Raw genomic sequence first — 24,037 nt, forward strand, 5'->3', positions numbered from 1 at the left:
GCTTTCTGCTTGTTGTACTCAAGTAGACTATGGGACAATGAAAAAGTATATAAAAATAGAAAATAGAAAACAAAAATGATAAAAATGGATGAACAGAAAACAGTATCCTTTAGGATGGAGAGAAGTGAGGGATACCATTACATCATGTTGTATTTTAATATGTTGTGGTTTTGCACGGCTGCTACAGTGGCCAGGTCTCTCTTGATTGCAATGGTACTTCCTGGTAAAATAATAAATGATAATGACTAAGGGATTTGATACAAGAACATACAGTAGCTGACGATGTTCACTTGTTCATTTAAAACTAAAAACTAAAACATTATATGGATATTAAAAACATTAAATGGTTGACAAAAGTCAAGGGAAACAATGTTTTCAAATTGGCTCGGACAGACAACTGGGATAGCAGAATACATTTCCCAAAGAGCAAAGACCTGTCACGAGGGCACCTTTATTTCATGGTGCGTTATAGTGCCTGTTCAGTTTAATCACAGAGGGCTTTGTGTGTAGGGTCAATAAAAACTGCGTGAGAGGACTGATAAGCAAACCCCTTTTAAACAACACAGCAGCTCGTTCTGAAAAAACAAAGCAAACATAAAAAAACCAGACTCATCCAACAAGCAGTCATTAATACTGATCCTGAATGTAGAGCAATTGCAAACAGTGAAGCGAGTGTCAAAATGTCACCTGTATGATCTTAATACACAATCTCAGCGGTTATTTATTAACAGGAAAAGAAGGGGGACATGATTTTTTCCATTAATGAGAAACCAGACAACTCTTAATGAATGGGGTTTAATCGACGCCCACACGCTGACACTTTACTACACATGCATTAATTATCTTTACACACACAAACACTCACACACACACACACACACACACACACACACACAGAAGGAATCACAGCATCTCCACTGGCGGAAAAAAAGAAAACTCAGCCACCTCTGTGTTCACAGAGTTAGATTAAAACATGACTGTAGACATCAAAGCGAACAAACAGAAGGAAGAAACATCCGAGATTATCACAGAGTGGTGAAGCAAACTAAGCCACCCACCATCCGCCGCTGCACTCACAACTTTGCAGCACTAACTGAATCATTAAAAACACTGAGCTAGCACCAGTGCGAGGCTGGCTGACAGAGTCGGCTAAATGGAGAGGCACCGTGGAGAAAGACAACATTTAAAGAGGATTATAGGAGAGGTGCTTAAGCGACCAAGCTTGAGATACGGTACACATGCCTGTTAATAAACAAACACTGTATATGGTAGTCATGGTTTAGAGCCTGCTGTGTGCTCATGAGCTGTATTAAACAGATAAGGCATTTAATAAATATTCTATAATTGTCTTCTAAATTTAGTTGTGATTTAAATTATCAGTTTGCGGAGCAGATCATCTTCTATTCAAACAGACAGCAGGGTTACAGATGCTGACGGAGGGAACCATGGTGTGGGAACATGAACAGGTTTTCTGTTAAGACAGGTAAACTGATAACTACGCTTGTCTCGTCGGTCAATAACGGCTGTGTTATTGTTTTTGTATGTGTGTGGTGGAGGCACTTGTGTGTATGTTTCCGCATGTGAATGTGTCCTTGAACTCTGCGTGATCCTGAAGGTGTACGCAGTGATTGCAAATCAAACTCTCCTCCCACGACCAACTTCATCAGTCTCTGATTGCATCTTTTTGTGCCTATTCCTTGTATTAACATGAGCATAAAGAAATCATCTAAAGCTGTGTGAGGGTGTGTGTGTGTGTGTGTGTGTGTGTGTGTGTGTACGTATGGATGCCTTTGTGTGTTATGTATGAGAAGGGGTTGCCAGGGACAACAGGCCAGTTGAGGAATGATCTGCCTTGACAAACACTGGTCGAGCCTGAGGGAAGGGACCACGGGATCTAATTACGGGTGCACACTCAGAGACTGGTGAAACATCACCTCCCTCTGTCCTTGTCTCAACCTGTCCTCGTTCTCGCACAGTATTAACTGGACTGGACATTAATTGCAGTTATGTTCTTGACTCCCATGTTTTGATGCTGTTTTGTAGGTGTTAAACACATTTATTCACAGGATTTTTTTTTTGTCAAAGTGATAATTCAAAAAGGAAAGCAATTATTTGTGGCATTTTATGTTTGCCTTTAACTACTGGAAGGGGTAACACAACAAGAAGATGACACCACCACAGTGAGCTGTTTGATGAAGAGTTGCAGGCTCCTCAGCAAGTTAACCAACTTCACTGTGACCTGCCATTGTGTGGAAAACTATTTGCACTGTGCATAGCATGAAGTCAAACCATAATTGCTCATGGCATGATGGAAAAAAGACCAATTACTAACCAACTTCATGAGTTTGTTTTGCTGTGCTGTTAACAGATACACAAGCTACTTCTCTGTTTAGCTTGCAGTGAGATAGCCATATCCGACAGGGAACAGCTCTCTCTTCAAAGCCACCAGACTCCTTTGTCAGAAACAGTAATTCAGTCAGGAAAACTTTATGTCCATTTGCAGTATTTTATTTGGCGGTATGGCTCTGTTCTGGGGCCCCTCCGCCTTTCCTCGGGCCTACGCAGAAAGCCTCTTCCATGCCCCTACGTGCCTGCATGGAAAGCCTTTAGGCAGAGAGAGCACACCTCTCTGCCCTTCCACATGTAAACGAAGAAAGCCTGAGGCAGAGAGAGCAAACCTCCCTGCCCTTCCATGCGCCTACATGGAAAGCCTAATGCAGGGAGAGCAGCAGCAAAGACTCCTTGGGAACAGAACTGAGCAGCATCAATGATAAAAAGAGATGACATTAATAAGTCAGATATGAAAAGGAGGAACTGGAGTGGAGGCAGGTTGCAGAGCAGCTTGCAGAGGAAGCAGCCACAGTAGGCAGGCCAGAGCAGTTTAAATAGGGCGCCCTGAATGAGATTTGCCAATTGGTTGCATAGAAAGGAATCATGTGATCTATCAGCTGACTCCCTTTAATCAATCAGCTGCTCCATCAGTTGATTGGGATATTTGAGATCAGCTGATGTAGATGGGATGTGAGCTGAGCTTGACATCGTGTCCTGCCTGAACTAACGCTATGCTCATGTTGCTGGATGTACTGCTGCCTCGATGGTAGGGATGAGCGAGTACACCACAATCTGTATCTCTTCCACAAACTAAATTCTCTGTATCTGTACTCATGGGCAGACTTTAAAACGGAAATGTGTGGGGCCGAGCCAGAAGATGTTAATTTTAAACCTGAAATTGAAATTGATGGGTTGATCAGAGTGAGAGATTGAACACAAGTACGGATATCGACACAATTTACTTGGATGACCCATCTAGATTGGTTAGTTTGTTTGTATTATTCTGAGACGTCATTGTTTTAAAGCGTTAGGCTGGATTCACCAAAGCCGAACTATCCCTTTAAGGAGTATAACTTAAGTTTTTGTCTGATTCAGCACCAGTGGCAGGATGTTCCAGAAGCCTTCTTGCAAAGCTTGATGAGAAGACCGGGAGAGAGGGTGTGTGTGAGTGTGTGTTTGAAAGAGACAATGTTTGTCGTTTTCTGGATACACAGACATAGGAGCTTCTTTTGAAGTGTTAAGCAGATCTGAATAATTCACTCCTCTTCAAATATAGGCCGAACTTTTAAACAATCATTTACATCGGTGAACTGGGTCGGGATAGCAGTCTAGAAACTACACACACCTACTGTACACATAATGAGATAACACCAGGATGGAGATTTACTTTGAACTGCTGATTGTTTTCCATTGTCTGGTTTGTTAGAGGAAATGAGCGATCTGATGCAATGAGAAAGTTGGCAGTGACATCCACGAGATCGACAGTATGATTTCAGAGTGACTTACCTGCTCATGTCCTCCTGAATATACAGCGAGAGCAGCTGTTTGGGGATGCTAAAGGACAACGTGCACTCCTCCATTTGTTCCCGCACAAGCATCCACTTGCTGTCCACGGTTTGAAATCTGTACACCTTGCATATCGGGTTCTTGAACACTGAGAGTGGGAGACAAAGGGAGGGAAGAAAGGTATATTCAACCATCTGACACAGCAGAAAATACGTTCTCATCAAAGATTATTCTAACTTTTAAAAATGTACAGAGGGAAAACAGAAGATCTGAACCAACTTTGACAGCTGGCCCCCTCAAGGACGCTACAGACAAACTCTTCAAAAGTCACATGAGGTGTGAAGCACAAATTAAATTCTATAATCAATAACTGTGTCTGCCAAAGATAAGGTGTTTCTCATCTTCCAAGGCCTTCTCTTTCTCTCTTTCTACTTCAGTGGCAGCACAGCAGACTAGAATACTGACTGAAATATTGAGACCTTGTCCTGTTAATCTTTGCCTTATTATTTCCTCCATTTCCATTTTAATTGCTTGTTTATTGTACAACAGTCGGGCAGAGAGAGTTGACTCACTCTGAGACTTTGCTTGCTTACACCACCACCCAGCTCTCCCATTAAAATCTATTCAGATTCAGCCCCATCTTCTTCATTTTTGCAGAGAGTGGCTAATAGCAGCAATCGAAGGCTGGAAACGAAAAACAGCTCTAATGCTCTTATCTGCATGCTGGCAGCAGAGGGCAAGAAAGCTGTGTGCCTTGAACAGTGTTTACCACTCCTTTTCGTTTCCAGAGCTGCAGTCATAAAGGAAGTCACTCAATAAGTCGGAGCTGAAGCACCCAGGGTGAAACGTTGACAATCTCGCTGTAGGCAGTCAAACATGCATGGCACCAGTAAAATGTTTTCGCTTGGATTCAAAAGCTGGAGACACACTTCTACTCCTGCTGACAGCACAGAGAGCGCTCCCCCCTACCAAACCCTTCATACTGCACTGTACCCTGATCTGGCCCCAGATTGTCCTTTTTCCAAAGTCATCTGTCTAAGTGCCCAAGTCATTAATCCTGGTGGCGCTACGTCATTTGTCCTCGAGTGTTTAAGTTCACTGATGTCCTTCAATGCAGATGGGTTCAAGAAGGCGCACTACAGTGAGAGTTCTTATGTAGTAAGAGGATCTTAATGTAAGATGCAATGTCATCATGAAGTGTGCTGGCTAGTTGCCGCCTATTTAAAAAAAAAAAGGCTGGTTTCCAAGTAAATTTTGTGCAATCATTTCAAAGCAGAACAAAAAATGGGCTTGTAGGAAGTAAAAAATCGCGCCAACGACACAAATGGGGAGTGTCTCTCGTTGATGTGCAATGTACAAATCAATTTCTTTATGTTACGTTGTTTTGTGTTTTGATTCTGCTCTCAGCTGCATCTCTCCAGGTGCCACCCTCCCCCGCCTCGCAGCTGCAGTGGGTGATTGCATGCAGCTGATGTCAATCATTTATCAGAGCCTGGAGGATTAAAAGACCAGCAGAGAGGAGCAGACGGGGCCAGTGGGTCACTCGGCAGCAGTCAGGCTGTGTGTGTTAGTTGTAGATTTACCTTCTTATATTCCAGTTGTGGCTCAATAGTTTGCGTTGTAATCCCTGCTTGCTTTAATAGTTAATTTGTGGATTTTACTGTGTAACTAGTGCGCTGTCTTCTTTTGGTGAGGAAGTAGTTTTCAGTTGATGTCCTTAAGCCTGTAATCATCTTATTTCTCATTGTTTATTGCTCAGTGCTTATATTTCGGTTTCCCTTGATTCTTTTTCCCTGGTTTAATTTTACTGATACTTCCCTCATCCCCTGGGCTACTCTAGGAATGTAACACTCCAGCATCTGCTAACATTTCTGCATGCTGCTTTCCTGGGAATATTTTGTATTTTTCTTATTTTCAATAAATCCCATGAAACATCTAAAACAAACATCTGATATTACTAACAAATATTGTCTGTGTAGCCAAAGCCTGATATAAAGTAGCTTACCCCTCTGTGCCATAGACCTTTATTACTGTCCAAAAAAACATATTTCTTTATTAAAGGTCCAGTGTGTAGGATTTCCTGGCATCTAGCGGTGTTGCACAACTGAAACGTCTCCTGCATGCTAAGCATGCAAGAGAACCATGGTGGCTGACACAAAAACAGGAATGATCCTATCTAGAGCCAGTGTTTGGTTTGTCTGTTCGGGCCTACTGTGGAACAACATGGTGGACTCAGTGGAGGAGGACCTGCTCTGTATGCAGATATAAATGGCTCATTCTGAGGCTCTAGCAAAAGTTTAGTTGGAAAGACAATACTTTTCATGCTCAGGCTGCAAGTTTTCTTTCTCACCCTGCCATTCACTCCTTGCACGTATGCTCACTATCTCTAGATGTCATTGTCTGGTAGGTCATTTGAGTCATCAGCTGATTCACAATCAACCAACAGCATAGTGACACACCTTCTCTGTCAGCCTATCATCTTACTGCTCCTCATTTTAAATATGATTCTGTCACTGCTGTAGTTCTTTCTCGCTGCAGTTGTGCGCGCCCTCCACCTCCCAATCACCACCTAGTCTTTATGGATTCATCAGCCTCATCTGCCTCAACAGTCATCAGCCTCAGAGTCAGCAGCCACCACCACCTCCAGTGTCTGGACTCAGTGCGGGGATCTATCTTACTACTGCTCAGATGTCCCCCAATCACAAAATATCTCCCTCTGGTGTCCAAGTGCCAAAAACTTCTGTTAAATCTTAATCAGCACAAATCATCTGTTAATCTGTACACTCATATTCTGTATTAAATATTATCTTTACTTCATTCTTCTGTCTCTCCTGATTGAAATGAAAATTATATACTATTTCTTTCAATATATGCCACCAAATCCTATACACTGGATCTTTATTAGGAACATGGGCACTGAGGTTAATTCTGAGTTGATTCTACATAAACTGTTTTGGTGCTTTAATTACTCGTTAGTGGAGAAAGTACGCATTAATCCACAGTTGAAAAAAGTCAAAGTAAACATTATTTACTCCTGTTTGAGTGATGTCTACTACAAAAACTACAACATTACATCTTCAGTAGGAACAATCGGGCTTGGAGCCACAGATGGGGTAAAGAAATGGGTGAAAGTAGTAAAGTAGTAAAGTAGTGAGACAAAATAACGAGTTGTTGATTTGGTTATTTTGCAGGTTTTGTTCACAAAAAGAAAAGGGGAAAATAGACAAACTAATGGCCAGATACAGTAACTATGATGAGCACCTTAGAAATGAAGCACTATCTGGTATGACATTTGTGACATTGCAAGACTTTGTCTACCAACAAATACATGTTTGGAATAAAAACAATAAGAATATTTTGAAGATATCTTATTAAAGGGGGTCATTTTAGCTCAATTTGTTTTTGTTTGTTTCATTTTAATATGCAGCAGTAATGTCTGAATACACTGTTAACCCAGGTACAAGCAGACATTTAGAGCTCCTCTGAAGGACAATAGCTGTAAGCCAAATAGGCTACAGAGAGGCTTATTATTATTTTTCTGCGCTGCTGAAGTTGATGTTGAAATTAATGATGATTAAGGTTAAGCCTGGCCCTGGAATCACCCCAGAAAGGATTCATAATTGCAACTAAATGAAATGGGATTTTCAGACATTGTTGGCATGGGGATTAGAGAAAGTGAAATGGATGACAAAAAAATAAATGGGGAGCAAGGGACACATGGAGAGAAGGGGGTGAAGGCAAAACCTTAATCGGAAGAGCGACAGTTGCTGACTTCCACCTCCATCAGAGAAGCAGATTAACCCCTGAACCCCCCCCCTGCCACCACACTAATCTGACCACCAATCAGGCGCCTCTGTTTCCCTTCCTGACACCTCTTAAGAAAATGACTTGCCGAGCTGTGCTGTGCGTGGGCTCCCCTCTTTCCCTGCTCTCTGCATGCTCATTTCGAAAGGTAATAAAAGTGGAAGACTAAATTGCATTACTCAATCTGGCGGGGTCTGCAGGGAAGGTATTGTTTTGACGGGCTGCAGATGTGCACCTGCAAACATGGCTGCAGTTCACAAACTAATCACAGCGGAAACAGTAAGCGACAGTGACACCATGACAACAGGCGTGGTGCTGCCGGGGAGCTTAGGGAGGTGGTGGGAATCTGGATAAAAGAGAAAATGGATGTGCAGAACAAATGAATGCATGAGATGAAAAAAAGGGAAACTAGTTTCCCAAGTGTCCTCTGAACAAGGGCTGTGAAGTTTCGACACAGCAGGAATTGTGACCTCTTGAAGTCTACCCCCTTTTCTGTCTCCTTGTCTTTCATTTTCACTCGACAATTCTCTCTGTCTATACCAGTCAGGGTGCTACCCTTCTGTGTTTCCACTAAATCAATCTCAAGCAGCTAGCATGGCATCCTCTGCTTGTCTTCAGTTAGTCCACAAAGAACCGGGGGGGTTTACCTCATTGTCAGATACCTGTCACTATTCTTTTTCACTGCCTGAAAACGCTAATTTTGAATAAAAGCAGTAATTACATATTGACATTAAGGGATATTTGGATAAAGGAAGATGCAAAGATTACATTACAATTCATTACAATTGGGCCTGTCGTCGTGGGGGGTCAAAGGGTACAGATGACCCTGGCTCAAGGCCAAGGGGGGCCCATGAAAAGATCTACAGTTAACCCTCAAAATTGAATGAATAGGCCTGATGAAAAATAAATATTTGTTCATTCCTGATTTGATCTTATGATTTAATATCTTTAAGTAATATCCTCAATCAGTGTTTCATTTTACTTTTCTCTTATCATTCATTGGAAAGTATTTTCTTCAGTCCAGGACACACATGTGACTACCTTTGCTTTTCAAAATAAGAAAACAAGGTCTCAACAGTAGATACAAGAACAAGTAAATACAAAATATATGTGGAAATATGATTAATTGGATTATATATCAATTCAATTCAGTTCAATTCAATTCAATCACAGGTACACTCACTGGCAACCTTATTAGGTACACCTTGCTAGTTCCAGGTTGGACCCCTTAATTCTTTGTGGCATAGTTTCAACAAGGTGCTGGAAACATTCCTCAGAGATTTTGGTCCACATTGACATGATTGCATCACGCAGTTGCTGCAGATTTGTCGGTTGCACATCCATGATGTGAATCTCCCGTTCCACCACATCCCAAAGGTGCTCTATTGGACTGAGATCTGGTGACTGAACTCACTGTCATGTTCAAGAAACCAGTTTGAGATGATTTGAGCTTTGTGACATGGTGCATTATCCTGCTGGAAGTAGCCATCAGAAGATGGGTACACTGTGGTCATAAAGGGATGGACACGGTCAGCAACAATACTCAGGTAGGCTGTGGTGTTTAAACCATGCTCAGTTGGTACTAAGGGGCCCAAAGTGTGCCAAGAAAATATCCCCACACCATTACACCACCACCACCAGCCTGAACCGTTGATACAAGGCAGGATGGATCCATGCTTTCATGTTGTTTACACCAAATTCTGACCCTACCATCTGAATGTTGCAGCAGAAATCCAGACTCATCAGACCAGGCAACGTTTTTCCAATCTTCTATTGTCCAGTTTTATGAGCCTGTGTGAACTGTAGCCTCAGTTTCCTGTTGTTAGCTGGCAGGACTGGCACCTGGTGTGGTCTTCTGCTGCTGTAGCCCATCTGCTTCAAGGTTCAACGTGTTGGTGGTTCAGAGATGGTCTTCTGCAGACCTTGGTTGTAACCAGTGGTTATTTGAGTTACTGTTGCCTTTCTATCATCTTGAACCAGTCTGGCCATTCTCCTCTGACCTCTGGCATCAACAAGACATTTTCACCCAGAGAACTACTGCTCACTGGATATTTTCTCTTCTTCGGACCATCCTCTGTAAACCCTAGAGATGGTTGTGTGTGAAAATCCCAGTAGATCAGCAGTTTCTGAAACTCAGACCAGCCCGTCTGGCACCAACAACCATGACACATTCAAAGTCACTTAAACCACCTTTCTGCCTCATCCTGATGCTCGGTTTGAACTTCAGCAGGTCGTCTTGACCATGTCTACATGCCTCAGTGCATTAAGGTGCTGCCATGTGAATGACTAGTTAGCTATTTCTGTTAGCAAGCAGTTGAACAGGTGTACCTAATAAAGTGGCCAGTGAGTATATATAAATGTATAGAGATCGCCCCCATGGGTGTGGATGTGGGGTCAACTTTTACAGTAAAATGTTGTCCCCCTGACCGTATTTACTAACAGCTGGCCTGATTACAGTAACATCTAGGTGAATTATTTTAAGTCTTCCTTTGAGGCCATTGCAAGGTACATTTTTCTTCCTGTAAAAATAACCCTTTTTAAAATCCCAAAATAGAAACAAAATATAAAGAAGTAGGATGAAAGGAAAATTAGATGATAAATGCTTTTTTCGGTCTTTCTCTTTTTTTGGATTGCCACATTATTCAGCAATGAATGGTGAAATTACAGGTGTTCAGAGTACGACTCATACCTGGCCCTGTGAGTGGGTTATTTTCTCTGTCGATGCAGGCATGGGACGCAGACTCACAAACCAAGGGACACTGGAAAGGAAAATAACAGAGGGAGAGAAACACAGAGAGAATATTAATATAATAATAGTATTTTTCTGAGAACCATATGCGCTTTGATCATGACTATTAGTTATGAGGTATAGTAGGGATGACCACACCCATATGCAAGTGTAGCCTGTGACCAATAATTCATCTCGCAGCTCAGTAGCAATTTAGGTATGAAAATCCCAAGTTAGCTCTGTCAGTCAGAAGCAGTGTAACAGTAGTGTCGACCCTGCAGTCTGCAGCTCCTCTAGGTATTGTGTTCAATTCTGTTTGATCCGAGCTGGCAGAATTCCGTGGCTGACAGATTTTGAACATCAGATTTTTTTTTTTAACTGAAATGAAACATGAAACTCTAATTATGCACTCATTATAACTGAATCATAAAAACAACTACAGACATAATGCATGAATGGTTTAATGTGTGAAGTAATATTTGTGTTGGCTGATGTTTGCATTACTACAATATTGCCGTTTTATTTCAATGAAACAATCTGTGTTGTATGCACCTCACAAAGACTACATTTAAAGACTACACCCATATGGAGCCATACAGAGCAAACAGCTGCTGATGCACTACTCTCTTTTTAGTTCAAATTTTCAAGCACGTTGCACATCTGCCTTCGCTGCAATCAGTGATGTCCCAGCAGGTGACAGCTGAAGGAAAACACACTGCTGGGACTTTACTGACTGGATTGTGGCTTGGGGATTTATTACCTCCAGTGCCATTTCAGTCTTTATCAACTCAACAAATTGTGGTTCCATCCTTTGATAGTTCATTTCAAATGTTCTTGTGCATTGACATACTGTACAAGATGCAACACATTCATCAAAGAGACACCGGCAGTACAGTCTGCCGCTGGTACAGAAAACCACAGGTTACCAAAACAAATGAGATACTAACAAAACAATAGTTTCCTGTGCTCTGTGCGTGCTCTGGAATTACCTCACTTAACCTAATACAGATGGGGAACCACACAGTTTTAATCTTTCAATTACGATGTGTTACTTGGCAACAATCCCATTACCTTTAATGTGGTTCTTTCAGTGAACCTATCGGGGGGGGGAAATCATGAGATAAAGCAACAAATCCACCCTCACACTACTGTGCATACATATTCTGTAATATTCAAATATTTTGGGGAATTTTCCAGGAGGACAACTTTCCAAACCCAAGTTAACTTTAGAGTATTTACATGGATGAATGAACCACAACTGACTGTTTGCAAAGTCTAGCCATTTAGTTACCGTTGCTATGCTTTCTCTCAGATGGCACATATAAAGTTTAAATGATGACAGATTTACTACTTTTCAAACAACAGGTCATTGATTTCAGACAGAGGCAAATAAAAGATTCTTATTTTTGGCCCCCAACTGTTGATTTGAGTTGAAATAATAACCGTCAACAGGAGATTTAATCAGCCGATTAAGATAACTTTAGCTGCAAGAGTCTAAAATGTTTTCTCCCGCTGGCTTTTTAATATTTCCAGTTGACTTGTTTTAACAAAAGTATCTTGTAAAAACAGGTGTTTAAAGTGCACTAGATGGTTACATACATGAATTTGTACTAAAAGGCTGAGGCTTAAGCTGCACGTCACGGCAAAAAGTCAGCATCATCAAAAGTTTTCATTTTATGTGGAAGATCAGATAATAAAGAAACAGCTAGGGCTGAGCAATTAATCCCATTTGAACTGACATCTTGATGTCGTTGATGCTATTTTTAAATCACAAAAGCTGCAATATAACAAACAAACAAACTAGAAACAACATGGTTGGAAACAACTGCCCCCGCTGGCTTCTCATGCACACTCGCTGCCCTACACTCCATGTGACATATGCAAATAAGAGTAGATGAAGAAAACTTGTAAAGAAGACTGGCCTCCTCCATAATACAACCATATACGGTGTTTTTACAAGCAGAAATTGAGACCCATATTTCTGTTTAAAGTGAGGCAGAGATGTTTAATTTAGTAAAATGAGAGCAAAAGGGGAAGTCAGGCAACGTAGTATAGAGAGTGAGAAAGTCTGCTTAGGGTGAGACAGGAGTGGTTGGTGTGGATCGGTCAAACAGGATATGGGCTTTCACACAGGAGACCAGTGTTCATGTCCCTTGTGAAAACAAAAGTCAGTGTAGAGTTATTTAAATAACAAAACGCAGTAGGGGTGGGAATCACCACAGGATCTACAATATGATATCAATACAATACTTAAGTCACGATACAATATTATTGCCATTTTAGATATGTTGCAATATGCTTAGTATTGCCATAAAATAAATTGCAATTTATTATTTTTTTTCAACTGTAAATTTTGTCCCCAAAGGAGAACTTTGTCAACATCTCTTTCATCTAAGAGATAACGTTTTCAGTCTGTTAATCTCACTTCAGCCATTATTTTGCAGTGGCAAAATGTATGTAGTGGACTGAAGAAGCAATTGATATTATTCTCGTGGGCTACCTTAAGTTTAATTTGCATTTGTAATTTGATACTTAGCACTGTGTGATGATATAATACTGCCACAAAAAATATCGCAATACTATGTTGTATCGATTTTTTCCCACCCTTAAAATGTAGTACGTCAGTGTATATCATGTGAGTGAAACACATTACGTTACCTTAGTAGCAAACATTGTTATTATCTTATTTAAGCCTAAGCAAGGAGCTCTGGTGCAACATAACATCACCGATGTGTTTAAAACTGCAACCGTTAATGGTCATACAAGCTAATTTGTCATCCAGTGGAAGGTGCGCTAATTTAGGAGACGCATATAGGTTGTATGCAGAGGTATGTACATACAACTTATGTGTGTGGGTTGGAGGTCTTGATGCGTAAAGATATGTCATTCATATCAATTCACCAATCAATTAATCTCATTTTATCAGGACATACAGGCCTTGCTGACATTATAGAGCATGGCATATGTTGACTGTATCCACTGTCGTGCTGGTTATACTACAGAATGATGATTGTTGCTTGTGTACAGTGAATAATACAGGAGAGACTGATTTTTGTTTTATTTAACCTGTAACTCCACAAACAAATGTGGTTAGTGAATGATGTGCAGCTGGCTGTGTAAGTGATAGTTACTATTGTTGGGAGTAAGCTAGTTAACAGGACATCCAAACAATTGTGGCTTATGCAGCAGCTAAATACACTGTTGAACCCATTCTTTCCACTTTGGCTCTTGTGTTTTGTAAAGGCTTCAAAAAATTAACAAATTCGTGTAGCTTTACTGTGTTATTGTAATGTCTGTTTTCAATGTAGCATACTGCGGGTGTTATTAAGTATTAAATGTCACGTTAATTTGATAAATGGTGGAAAACTATACCCTGTACCCATCTGAACACTCTGCACCTCATAAAGCTGAAATATGTCCATGTTTCTTTGCTAGGCCTTTGATGCTGAAAAACCGTCAATGCCTCTTGATGCATTAAGTCTGGGACTCCTCATCAAAGCAATACTGACAACTAACAATTTTTTTTGCTCGCTGTATGTCAGCTCTGCCCTGTCTGATGAACCATTTAACACAGCCAGACAGCCAAACCTGTCCCCAGAAAAGGACTTTAATGACTGCTAGGAACGATCCATCACGTCTCCTAGCTTAGAAACTGATCCTGAATAAAATAGACACCCAACCGAACACCCATGCCCACACACACAGACTCCAAAATAAAATTATCCATTGAACAAAACAGACAGAAACAATCTGGAATTTTCAGTAAGCATACAAGTAAGGCCTCTGATAATGAAAAGTATTAACAACGAGCCAGGGGCCACAGCTGTGAAAGGAGTCCCATTGTAATCGTAGGCAGCGGACAGCATGTGTTCGATGGGTCTTTGATGACTAAAATATGTAAAGAGATCAGATCAAAGGTGACTGGAGTCTCTTTCTTGTTTCAGCTGACTGTTTTTGAGGGGTCAGAGATATTCATGAGCAGCAGCCACTCAAGCTATGATGGGAATGATCAAACAAGTGGCACACACACACACACACACACACACACACACACACACACACACACACACACACACACAGTATATTCAGGCAGCAAGACACACACACGGCTAAGGTAAATTGAACAACAACTTCCCCACAAGTGAGTCTTGAGTCTCAAGTGAGCCCTCCCTAATGTTTGTCATATCCCTTCCCTCTTTCCTCCCCTCATCTTCTACAACAGAAACAACACACAGGGGGAAATGCGCTGTGACAACACACACCCACACACACACACCCACACACTCAGACACAGGGCAACACATTCATCAAGGCGACATGGGCAGATTGTCAGTGACACTCTGGAGCCTAGCAGGGAACCTCCCTGCACCAGCAACAGGGGTGGGCAGAACGGAAAGCCAGTCAGCCATGCAGAAGCCCTTGGTCAATTATATAAGACAGTGATTCACACACACACACACACACACACACACACACACATATACAAACACACACACAGCGGCAAATCAAAAGTAGGCAAGGACTGCAAGTCTCTGTGCTGCCTTGCAGAGCTGTGCTGTGGCGAGAGAAAATCTGAATGTTCCTTTTACAGATCAGAAACATCGTTAAAGCTCCTTCTTTGCCTTTTAATACCCGACTCTGGCTCTACAGCACACACTCACTCTCGACAAATGTTCAACAAATATGGCTCCATTAGCAATGCACAGAAAATTAATTAATTAATCAGAGTACATACAACTTCATTTCTGGTGTGGTGGCACCCCATTCGGAAGGCACAATCTCCGGTTTACTGTCAAACTCTGAAGGAGAATACTCTTTCTTCCTCTTTCTCTCCCCTGATTATGTGAGTCACTTCAGAGCCGAGTTAAGCAGTATGTATTGTATGAGATTAGAGTGGAGACGGGGGTGGTGGCAGCCAGAAAGCCACATTCAAGAAGCATCTGCCACTTGGTCAGATGGCTGCAGGACTCGCTACACAATCCCACACAAACAGGGTCAAGTGTATGAATGTCGGAATGCTAATTTGGTCAGTCTCCCTTTAATCTCCTCTATATATGACAGAGAGACAACACAAATGTACTTGCAGACATTACACACACACACATTTTCTAAATCCCCATTAGGGTTTACTGAAGTTTATTTAATCTCATTGGAGGACTTGAGCAGTGCCAGTCTAATCCTAGCATTAGCGCTGGGCATCTGGAGCATGGAGACTCCCGCTTTGTGTCTTCATCCTGCTATTTTACCTTGTGTGACGGTATGTCGGTGGTGATGTGGTCAACGTCAACTTCCTCCATCTCCCCCATCTTCAGACGGCTCACCACCACTGTTCCTGCTGTGCACACACCATCAGATGACCTGGAGGGAGACAGGAGGAGAGTTACAAAGTGTTAGTCTCTTCATTTAATCTGTTGAATAAAAACTCTCCTTTTTTAAATGATCTTTTCCTCTAGCCGCTATCCCTCCACGGGCCTGAAAAATATTCATCTCAAAGTTGGGTCCCCATACTCTCCAAACCTAATGAGCTTATTTTCAAGCTTTCGAACAGGTTGTGAAGTTACAAAGCTGGAATCAGGACATAGATGCTTGCACTGCGGCGATTTCTTTTTCTGACAGATTTTTGCAGAGGAGCATGCATGCAGAATAAAGCCGAGCCTGCTCCGGCGGGACGTTGATGGGGGTGAAGGAAGGAACATTTCGTATAACTGTTCAAATGGCCGTCTAATAACCCGGGCTATGTGCCCTGACAGACACGAAATTGATACTAGAGTTTTCATATCAGGGAGCCCGACCAATCACGTTCCCAATCATGGAGCCATGATTAAGGAGCTGATAGAAAATCTATAGTATTGGCAGCAAGACAGATGCTCTCAAATGAAGAAAAATGGTCCCTGGGCATCGTGCGAGCAAGTCTGATCACCTTAGCAGACCCATCCCTAATGTGCTCAGTTCCACTCCAGCTGGAGAAAATATTGGATGTTGTGTGCCAGCCAGTGGTCTGGAGAGACAAAGGGGGGAAGGATGACACACCCCTGACTGAGGAGGGGTAAACACACGGATGATGATGGAAGCAGAAAGGATGCTTCCAAGGCCGATCCATCTTTGACGAACACAAGGGAGAAAAATCTAATTGTTCACGTGGGAAAAGGGGGAAAGGATGAAGAGATGCTGACGAGAGGAAGGGAGGAATGCGAGGGAATACAGGAGAGGAGGATTGGGATTCCAAGGAGGGAGATGGAGGGACAAGTGTCTCTGCAGAGGGACGCTGGGAGCTTCAGTTAGCGCTTAATGTCTTGCAGCAGTCCCTGAGCAGAGAAAATAACATTGCTTGGTTTATAAATCTAATCATTGTCCCTTGCCAGACACCTGTCTCAGTGTTTACTCCTCTGCTCATCTTTCTGTTTCCCCCCATTCCTCATCACCTCTCCCTCTCCCCCTGTTTCTCTGTGCAACAGAGGACTGAAGCACGGTAAAAGAAAGTCACCCTGACTTTGAACAAACAGCATGTACCGACAGTGGCCCACACATAATCGAGGAGATGGAGATTAACATGCATCGCATTCAGTGGTAGTCGTCCCTATCCAAACCTTAGGGGTTACAGTGGCCCTCTACTCTTTAGATTGCTCTGCCTCAATCCACTAATGAAACCCTCCATTTAAACAGACAGGGCATGCTTTGTTAGAATAAGATAATTGATTTATGCCTTTGAGAGATGTATTGTGATTCTTTTGATTTGCGGCCAAACGTAAACTCAGCACCTGTTCAAATACAATCTTTATACATTATTGTCTGCGAGGAGAAGAACTCCTCAGCAGCTCATTTTAGTGATTTGATTTAGCTCCATCACCGCATTGCTGGTTTATTGCACAAATTCTGCTAAAATTGAGCAAGGAAAAGGGCAGAGACGTTAACTTCCTGACAGAATGTCTGCTCTGCAGTGACACAAACTTTTCCTTTTTTGCAAATTGCAGTCTTTTAGCATGCACACCAACTGACCCCGAATTAACTTTGAAGGTTCTCAGCAGAGCTGTGGATGAAAAAGAAGCCCATCTACCACTACCCTCACCCTCCCACACCCCTTCCTCCTCCACCCATCTCTTTCCGTCTGTTAGAGCTGGCAAGGAAACAAATCTGCAGATTGTACTTTGCCTGCGAGCCCATCTTCCTCTTTTTTAAAAAAAAATCTAATTGGCCCAGGATCTCTTTTATGACAACACTTAATCAGACGGCTTTGTTAAAGTGACAAAAATAATGTGCTTAAAATGGCTGCTAAGAATTTGGCACAATTCAAAAAATAATTAGTTATCAGGGAAGTGCCTTACATTTAACAGTTATTTTCTTTTGAAAGCCTCTCTTGCAATTTACAAACACATTTTCCAATGTAGGAACACGCAGTGTAATTTGTTTTAAATAACTGATCTGTACCCTGCCAGTCTAAGAGGCGTCTAATGTATGAGCGCAATGTGTTAAGTGCATATACACTGTACTATACAGCAAGTGCTCAAACACGAGTCAATAAATCATTTGTATAAAAGTCTCGTACTGTGTGACAAATCATACATTTACTCCCTCTCAGGAAAAACGACTTTCTTTCTTTAAAGACAATTTCATAGAAACTTCAGATTATATTATTCACTTTAAATTGTTCAGCTGGAACATTTCGTACTTCCTACCAAGGTTCAATGAGTTGTGACACTATAGTACGTGTAACCAGTTTATCCTTGTGATGAAAAAACACAAGCTAGAAAATTCAATTAACCCCATAAACATTGACGGCACTGGCTATTTGTAACACAAGAACAGGCAAATTATGAAGTGACACTCAGCACCTTGTGAGAGTTTGTCCGTGAATTTAACTATTTTCATAACTGTGTGTCACGCTGAAGTTTGTGGTCCAAAGAAATCTAACAACTCCAACAATGAGGATGAGCGTATTCTATTAAATGAGAAACAGATATCCTTGAGGGAAAATGTCTAATTTGGGTTTAAAAATGAAAAAGAAAGCCAGTAGGGATTATTGTGAATTTTAGATTTGTGAGACTAACTAGTCATACATAAAACCACCACACTGCATGCAAGAAAAGAAAATTATTTCCCAGTTTGATTGGCTTGAGTAAACATTTCCAGCTCAGTGGATATGTCCTGCTATGTTGCAGAAACCTGAGCACCTTTGTATGTTTGTGGTTTTCCATTATTTCACGATTACCATTATTAGCATTTTCCCATTACTGTAAACACTATTATTAGGACTCTTTGGTGGTTAGAAGGCAGAAATAGATGGTGCAGGTTATTATTTGTGATTTTCTTGCTTGGTGAAATGAGCAGTTAGACTGTGGTGTAATAGCCTTAGGTGGCAATATGGTTGCCTGTGCAAAAGTTAGAGATGCAATAGGTAATACTGAGGAGTTGTTTTGTCTTTGTCTGTAAATACAGCCTGAGATTTGTTTTGCTCTGAATGCGGTGGAAGTGGTAAAGCTCTGCATATGATAATGATGATGAATATGTGCAGACTTTGGCAAGTTGAAGACAGTCAAATGGACAAAGACAGACAACTACAAGAGTAAGAGTGTCCAAGCAAATGCTCTCTTTCTGCTGCCTTGTGAACCTAAAGAAGAGAGGATTCACAGAGTGCTGCCGAGGGAAGGACAATTGTACTAAATTTTCAAAGGTCTGAATTTAACAGCCCGTGGGTGGGAAAAGTTCATCAAAAAACTTCAAAGCACCAATACTTCTGTGGCCATCAGGCACTTTTCCCTGTGGGAAGCCTCACAGAGGAAAACACCTGACAGCCACCGAAATGAACCAAAACACCACTGGCTTTTCACCTCACAAGGGCTTTTTCTTCAACTGTAGGACACTAAAAATACACAGCAGGACCTGGAAAACCATTTTGCTTTTGGCTCTGGATTTGGCCCACAGAGGATTTAGTTTAGGAGTCCTTCAGGACACCTTAAAACTGTACGTAGCCTGTAGAATGGGAGTGGTCAGAGAACACTAATAGGATCCTACACAGGCAACAAGAATGCTACAGCCTTGAAGTGCAGCAGTGGAAGTGTAGATGGGATTCTTGACCTATATAAAGCTGGACGGGTGGGCTAAATATAGCGCTGGCTAGTTTTCACTGAGGACAGATGTTAGGACACAGGACTGTAATAATGGGGAATGCCAGCTTTAGAAGTGATACTGACGGTCCTGATTTTCATCGGGGATGAATGACATTATCCTGTGACTCAGCAGCACTTGCACATTTTGCAACTAGAGGACCAACTCAATCAATAAAACTACACTGGAGGCATTGTTCATAGAGCTGGCCAGAATCACCAGGGGACCCTAAGCTGAGCACACTCTCTGCCTTGTCTGGACCACTTGAAGTATATTCCCAAAGAAAAAACTGCCCTGGTTTCTTGTTGATGAAAGAGCCTTCCACAAAAATATACATATATTCAGACTGAATATTAAAATTAATGCAAAACAAGCTGTGTATCATGTATTAAGGTTTCGTAAAAAATCTGTTTGGTGCTGAAATTTAGTAAATTTCAGCAGCAGTGGCATGCTCAGGATTTTTTTATGTTTAAAAAGGTTGAGCAAGCATCACATTTTAAGTAAATATACGCAGCTTTTTTTTTTTTTTTTAGAATACACCAGTGTGTTCAATCTCTACAACATGCAAATTTATACAATGTAAGAAATCAGTGTGTCTGCTGCAATACATCTGTAATAAGCAGAATGTGAGCTATGTTGGGGCAAGATGCATACTTGCACAAGATTTGTGAGTTTTAACGCATCCTATTTGTTCCAGTCCCATCACACACACTTCTGTATTCTTGCGTGACGAGAAGTGTCTTCACACTACATTTACTTTTATGTTAGTGCTTAACCAGTGTCAGAAACAGTCTGGGATAAGCTGTTTTCACAGAAGAAGCAAGGTGGAAAAAACTATCAGGAAAAGGATGCTGTTCCTTTAACCAATCACATCAATCCGGGCTGGGGCTCAGGTGGTTGATGACTGCTGTGTGCAATGTTTATATGTTTCATAGAATTTCAAGAAAGTCAGACTGGGGAGTAGATGAGAAAGCTGTTGATGTAGGAAACCAAACTCAATGAGAAAATCCCTTGTGCGACATCAATATACAGGCTACTATAGCAAAGAGATCACGCGTCTAATATTTCTGGATAGTACAAATAAATTAATAATGTACCATAAACACGAGGAAAAACATTGTATGTTTCCATTCCTTTTAAAAATTGTAAAGCTAGAAGGAGCTTTGGTCCTCATAATATTGGTAGCTGAATACTGTCTGGCTGTGCTGCCCTATTTTTAACAATAATTGTAATACAACAATCTGCCAGCAAAGGGTCCCTGATCCATGAAAACAATCCATAATAGCCCTCAAAGCAGAAAATAGCCACCATAAGACTCTGAATGACCACATGCCTGTAGCCTTAACCTCAGTAGTGATGGTGTCATTTGAAAAATTGATTATAAATGAACTACTGCACAGGATAGAGCATAATCTTGACCCATCACCGTTTGCATATTGAACCAACAGAGGGGTTCAGAATGAAACTATAACTCTGCTCAACGTCATTTATGAGCACTTAGAGAGCAGTAAGAACCATGCCAGACTGCTGAGTGTGGACTTTGCATCAGCTTTTGCAACCCAATTGTCAACCCAAATATAAAAAATGTTTGCATTGTACCTTCCTGCAAACCATGGATACCTTACATTTGCACATTATGTATTAGATACATTTAGGTTATGGTTATGAATAGATCATGTTTTGGGTTAAAAAAACAAACAGTGATGGGTGCACAATCCCGGCAGGAAATGCAGTGATGTCTCAGTAAAAAACAGCCACTGTTTGTGGCACTATCCCCTCCACTGTGTTGCTACAAAACATCCACATTTGGTGGCAAAAAAAGGCAAAGGTATCACAGCAATGACTTGCTAAAACACAACCAGGTTTTTGTTTGTTGGTCTCGAACAGTAGTCTGCAGTGGTCTGCAGCTTGGCAGGTGCCCCCTCCCCTCCACCATTCCTCCATATTACATCACTTTAAAAAACATTGATATGATACATGTGAAATGTACAAATGTTATGTATTTGTTGTTTGCCGAAGCATACAATGCCCACATTTTCTTCTGGTGGCTGGGCTGGGGTTTAACACCATACAGTCTCACCTGCTGGTGCACAAGTGTACTGAGCATTTTGGGTTGGATACTAATATTGGTGACTGGATTGTGGACTTCCTCACTAACAAATCTCAGAGAGTGAGAGTGAATAAACTTGGTTTTGGACTAACTTCAGCATCAGCTGGCTCTCCTCAGGGCTATACATCCTGTAGACTTACTGCAGCCACAGTAAGTTTAAAACCACCACATTGTAAAGTTTGCAGATGATGCAGTTTTAGTGAGCCTGCTGAAAAAGGAGGAAAAGTCCCACGGTCTTGTCGCAGATTACTTTTAAGACAGTGTCAAGAAGCCCTTTTATAATTAAATATGGCAAAGACAAAGATATGTGTATTGATTTTAGACGTCACCCAACCCTTTTTAGACAACAATAAATGGTCAGGATATAGAAATTGTTGAACAGTACAAGTGCTTGGGCATTATGATCAATAATAAGCTAAGCTTTGATTGCAACATCAATATGCTGCATATAAAAAGCCAGCAGCGCCTTTTTTGTTTGAGGAAGCTGGTTAAATTTGATGTTGGCAGGTCCCTGATGACTTTGTTTAACAGATCATTTATTGAGTAAATGTTTACTTCTTCCTTTATCTGTTGTTATGCTTCTTTCAATCTTGAACAGAAAGAGAATTACTGCTTCACAGTTGTGTGCCCAATAGTCAAGTTGCACTCACAGTTTAAATCCACTTCTGTGAAAACATGGATGCTTCACACACATCTTCCCCCCGGCAGCACAGAAGATCTATACAATCAGCACAGTTTCAAGGTGGGCACCCGAGATTAGTGTCACCAATTCAGTATCTGACCAAATGTCTCCCTTTCTGTTCCTGAGATATGATGTTGAGGAATGGCCAGAAAAGTGTTTTTACAGAACATTATGATGTCACAGTGAAGTTGATCTTTCACCTTTGGATACAAAATGTCATCTCTTCATCATTTTATCCCATTAGACATTTGTGTAAAATACTGTCATAATTAGCACAAGAACTCTTGAGTTATGGTGAAAACCATGTTGTGTGAGGTCCCAGTGACCTTTGACCTTCGACAACAGAATTCTAGGTAGTTTACTGTTGAGTTCAAGTGAATGTTTGTGCCAAATTTGATTGCCTCAAGGTGTTTTTGAGATATCAAATTCACGACAATGAGACAGATACAAGGTCACAGCGACCTTGAGCTTTGACAACCAAAATGTAATCAGTTCATCTTTGAATCCAAGCGAACGTTTGCGCCAAATCTGAGGAAATTCCCTCAAGGTGTTCATGAGATATTGCACTTACGAGAATGAGATGGATACAAAGTCACACTGACTTTGACCTTCGACCGACCAAATTCTAATCAGTTCATTGTGGAGTCTCAAGTGAATGTTTGTGCAAAATTTGAAAATATTCCATCTATATGTATTTTTTTTTGAGATATCGCATTCACAAGAATGAGACAAATGAAGGTCACAGTGGCCTTGATCAAGATGTAATGTTTATCGCTGAGTCTAAGTGAACGATTGTGCCAAATTTGAAAAAAAAAAAAAAGAAATAAAATCCCTCAAGGTCTTCTTTAGAAATCATGTTCACAAAAATGAGACAGATGAGGCCACAGTGACCTTGACCTTCGACCTATGGCCAACAAAATGTAATCAGTTCATCATCGAGTCCCACTTAAATGTTTGCGCAAAATGTAAAGAAATTCCATCTATGTTTTTCTGAGATATCGTGTTCACGAGAATGAGATGGATGCAAGGTCACAGTGGTCTTGACCAATATGTCATCAGTTTATCCCTGAGTCCAAGTAAATGTCTGTCAACTTTGAAAAAAATCCACAAGGTGTTCCTTAGAAATTATGTTCATAAGAATGAGACAGATGAGGTCACAGTGACCTTGACCTTTGACCTACGGCCACAAAAATTCATTTAGTTCATCGTTAAGTCTGAGTGGATGTTTGTGCCAAATCTGAAGAAATTCCCTCGATGTGTTCTTTAGAAATCATGTTCACAAGAATGAGACAGATGAAGTCACAGTGACCTTGACCTTTGAACACCAAAATCTTTTAAGTTCATTGTTGAGTCTAAGTGGACGTTTGTGCCAAATTTGAAGAAATTCCCCCAAAGCGTTCTTGAGGTATGTGTTCACAAGAAGGGGATGAATGAATGGACAACACAGAAACATAATGCACTGTGCAAGGCTATATCCAGTATGGAGGTATATAAAATGTACAAAATAATAAACACAAACATGATCAAGGTCTGTAGCAGTATCACAAGCACTCAACAGAGAAGTCTTGTATAACTAACAGTTAAATAAATAAGAAAAAAGAATCTATCCTGCCTGCACCTAGAGTTTCAGACCTTGCCTTCTTGTTCATGCTTTAAATACCTGGATACAGATACAAAACCTCTTTCATTCCCTCGGCCATTTCACTGCTTAACTCCAATAGAAAAAGGTAATGTTAGCTCCTCCACCCAACCACACTTTTAATACGGTAAATGG

The 24,037-nt window shown here is 41.1% G+C and overlaps 1 protein-coding gene across 7 annotated transcripts in view; it reads right to left on the bottom strand.

Moving 5' to 3' along the window:
- Positions 1-24,037, bottom strand: part of inpp4b (inositol polyphosphate-4-phosphatase type II B) — a 201,758-nt gene that overhangs the window by 76,664 nt on the left and 101,057 nt on the right. For all 7 annotated transcript variants that reach the window (XM_050044694.1, XM_050044693.1, XM_050044695.1 and 4 more), the window contains 3 exons: positions 15,616-15,727; positions 10,331-10,400; positions 3,838-3,985 (listed from right to left, as the gene is read on the bottom strand). In XM_050044694.1, the coding sequence (XP_049900651.1) occupies positions 3,838-3,985; positions 10,331-10,400; positions 15,616-15,727 (330 nt within the window). The remainder of the gene's footprint in view (positions 1-3,837; positions 3,986-10,330; positions 10,401-15,615; positions 15,728-24,037) is intronic.

This window comes from Epinephelus moara, chromosome 5, assembly GCF_006386435.1.
Source record: "Epinephelus moara isolate mb chromosome 5, YSFRI_EMoa_1.0, whole genome shotgun sequence".
Classification (NCBI taxonomy): Eukaryota; Metazoa; Chordata; class Actinopteri; order Perciformes; family Serranidae; genus Epinephelus; species Epinephelus moara.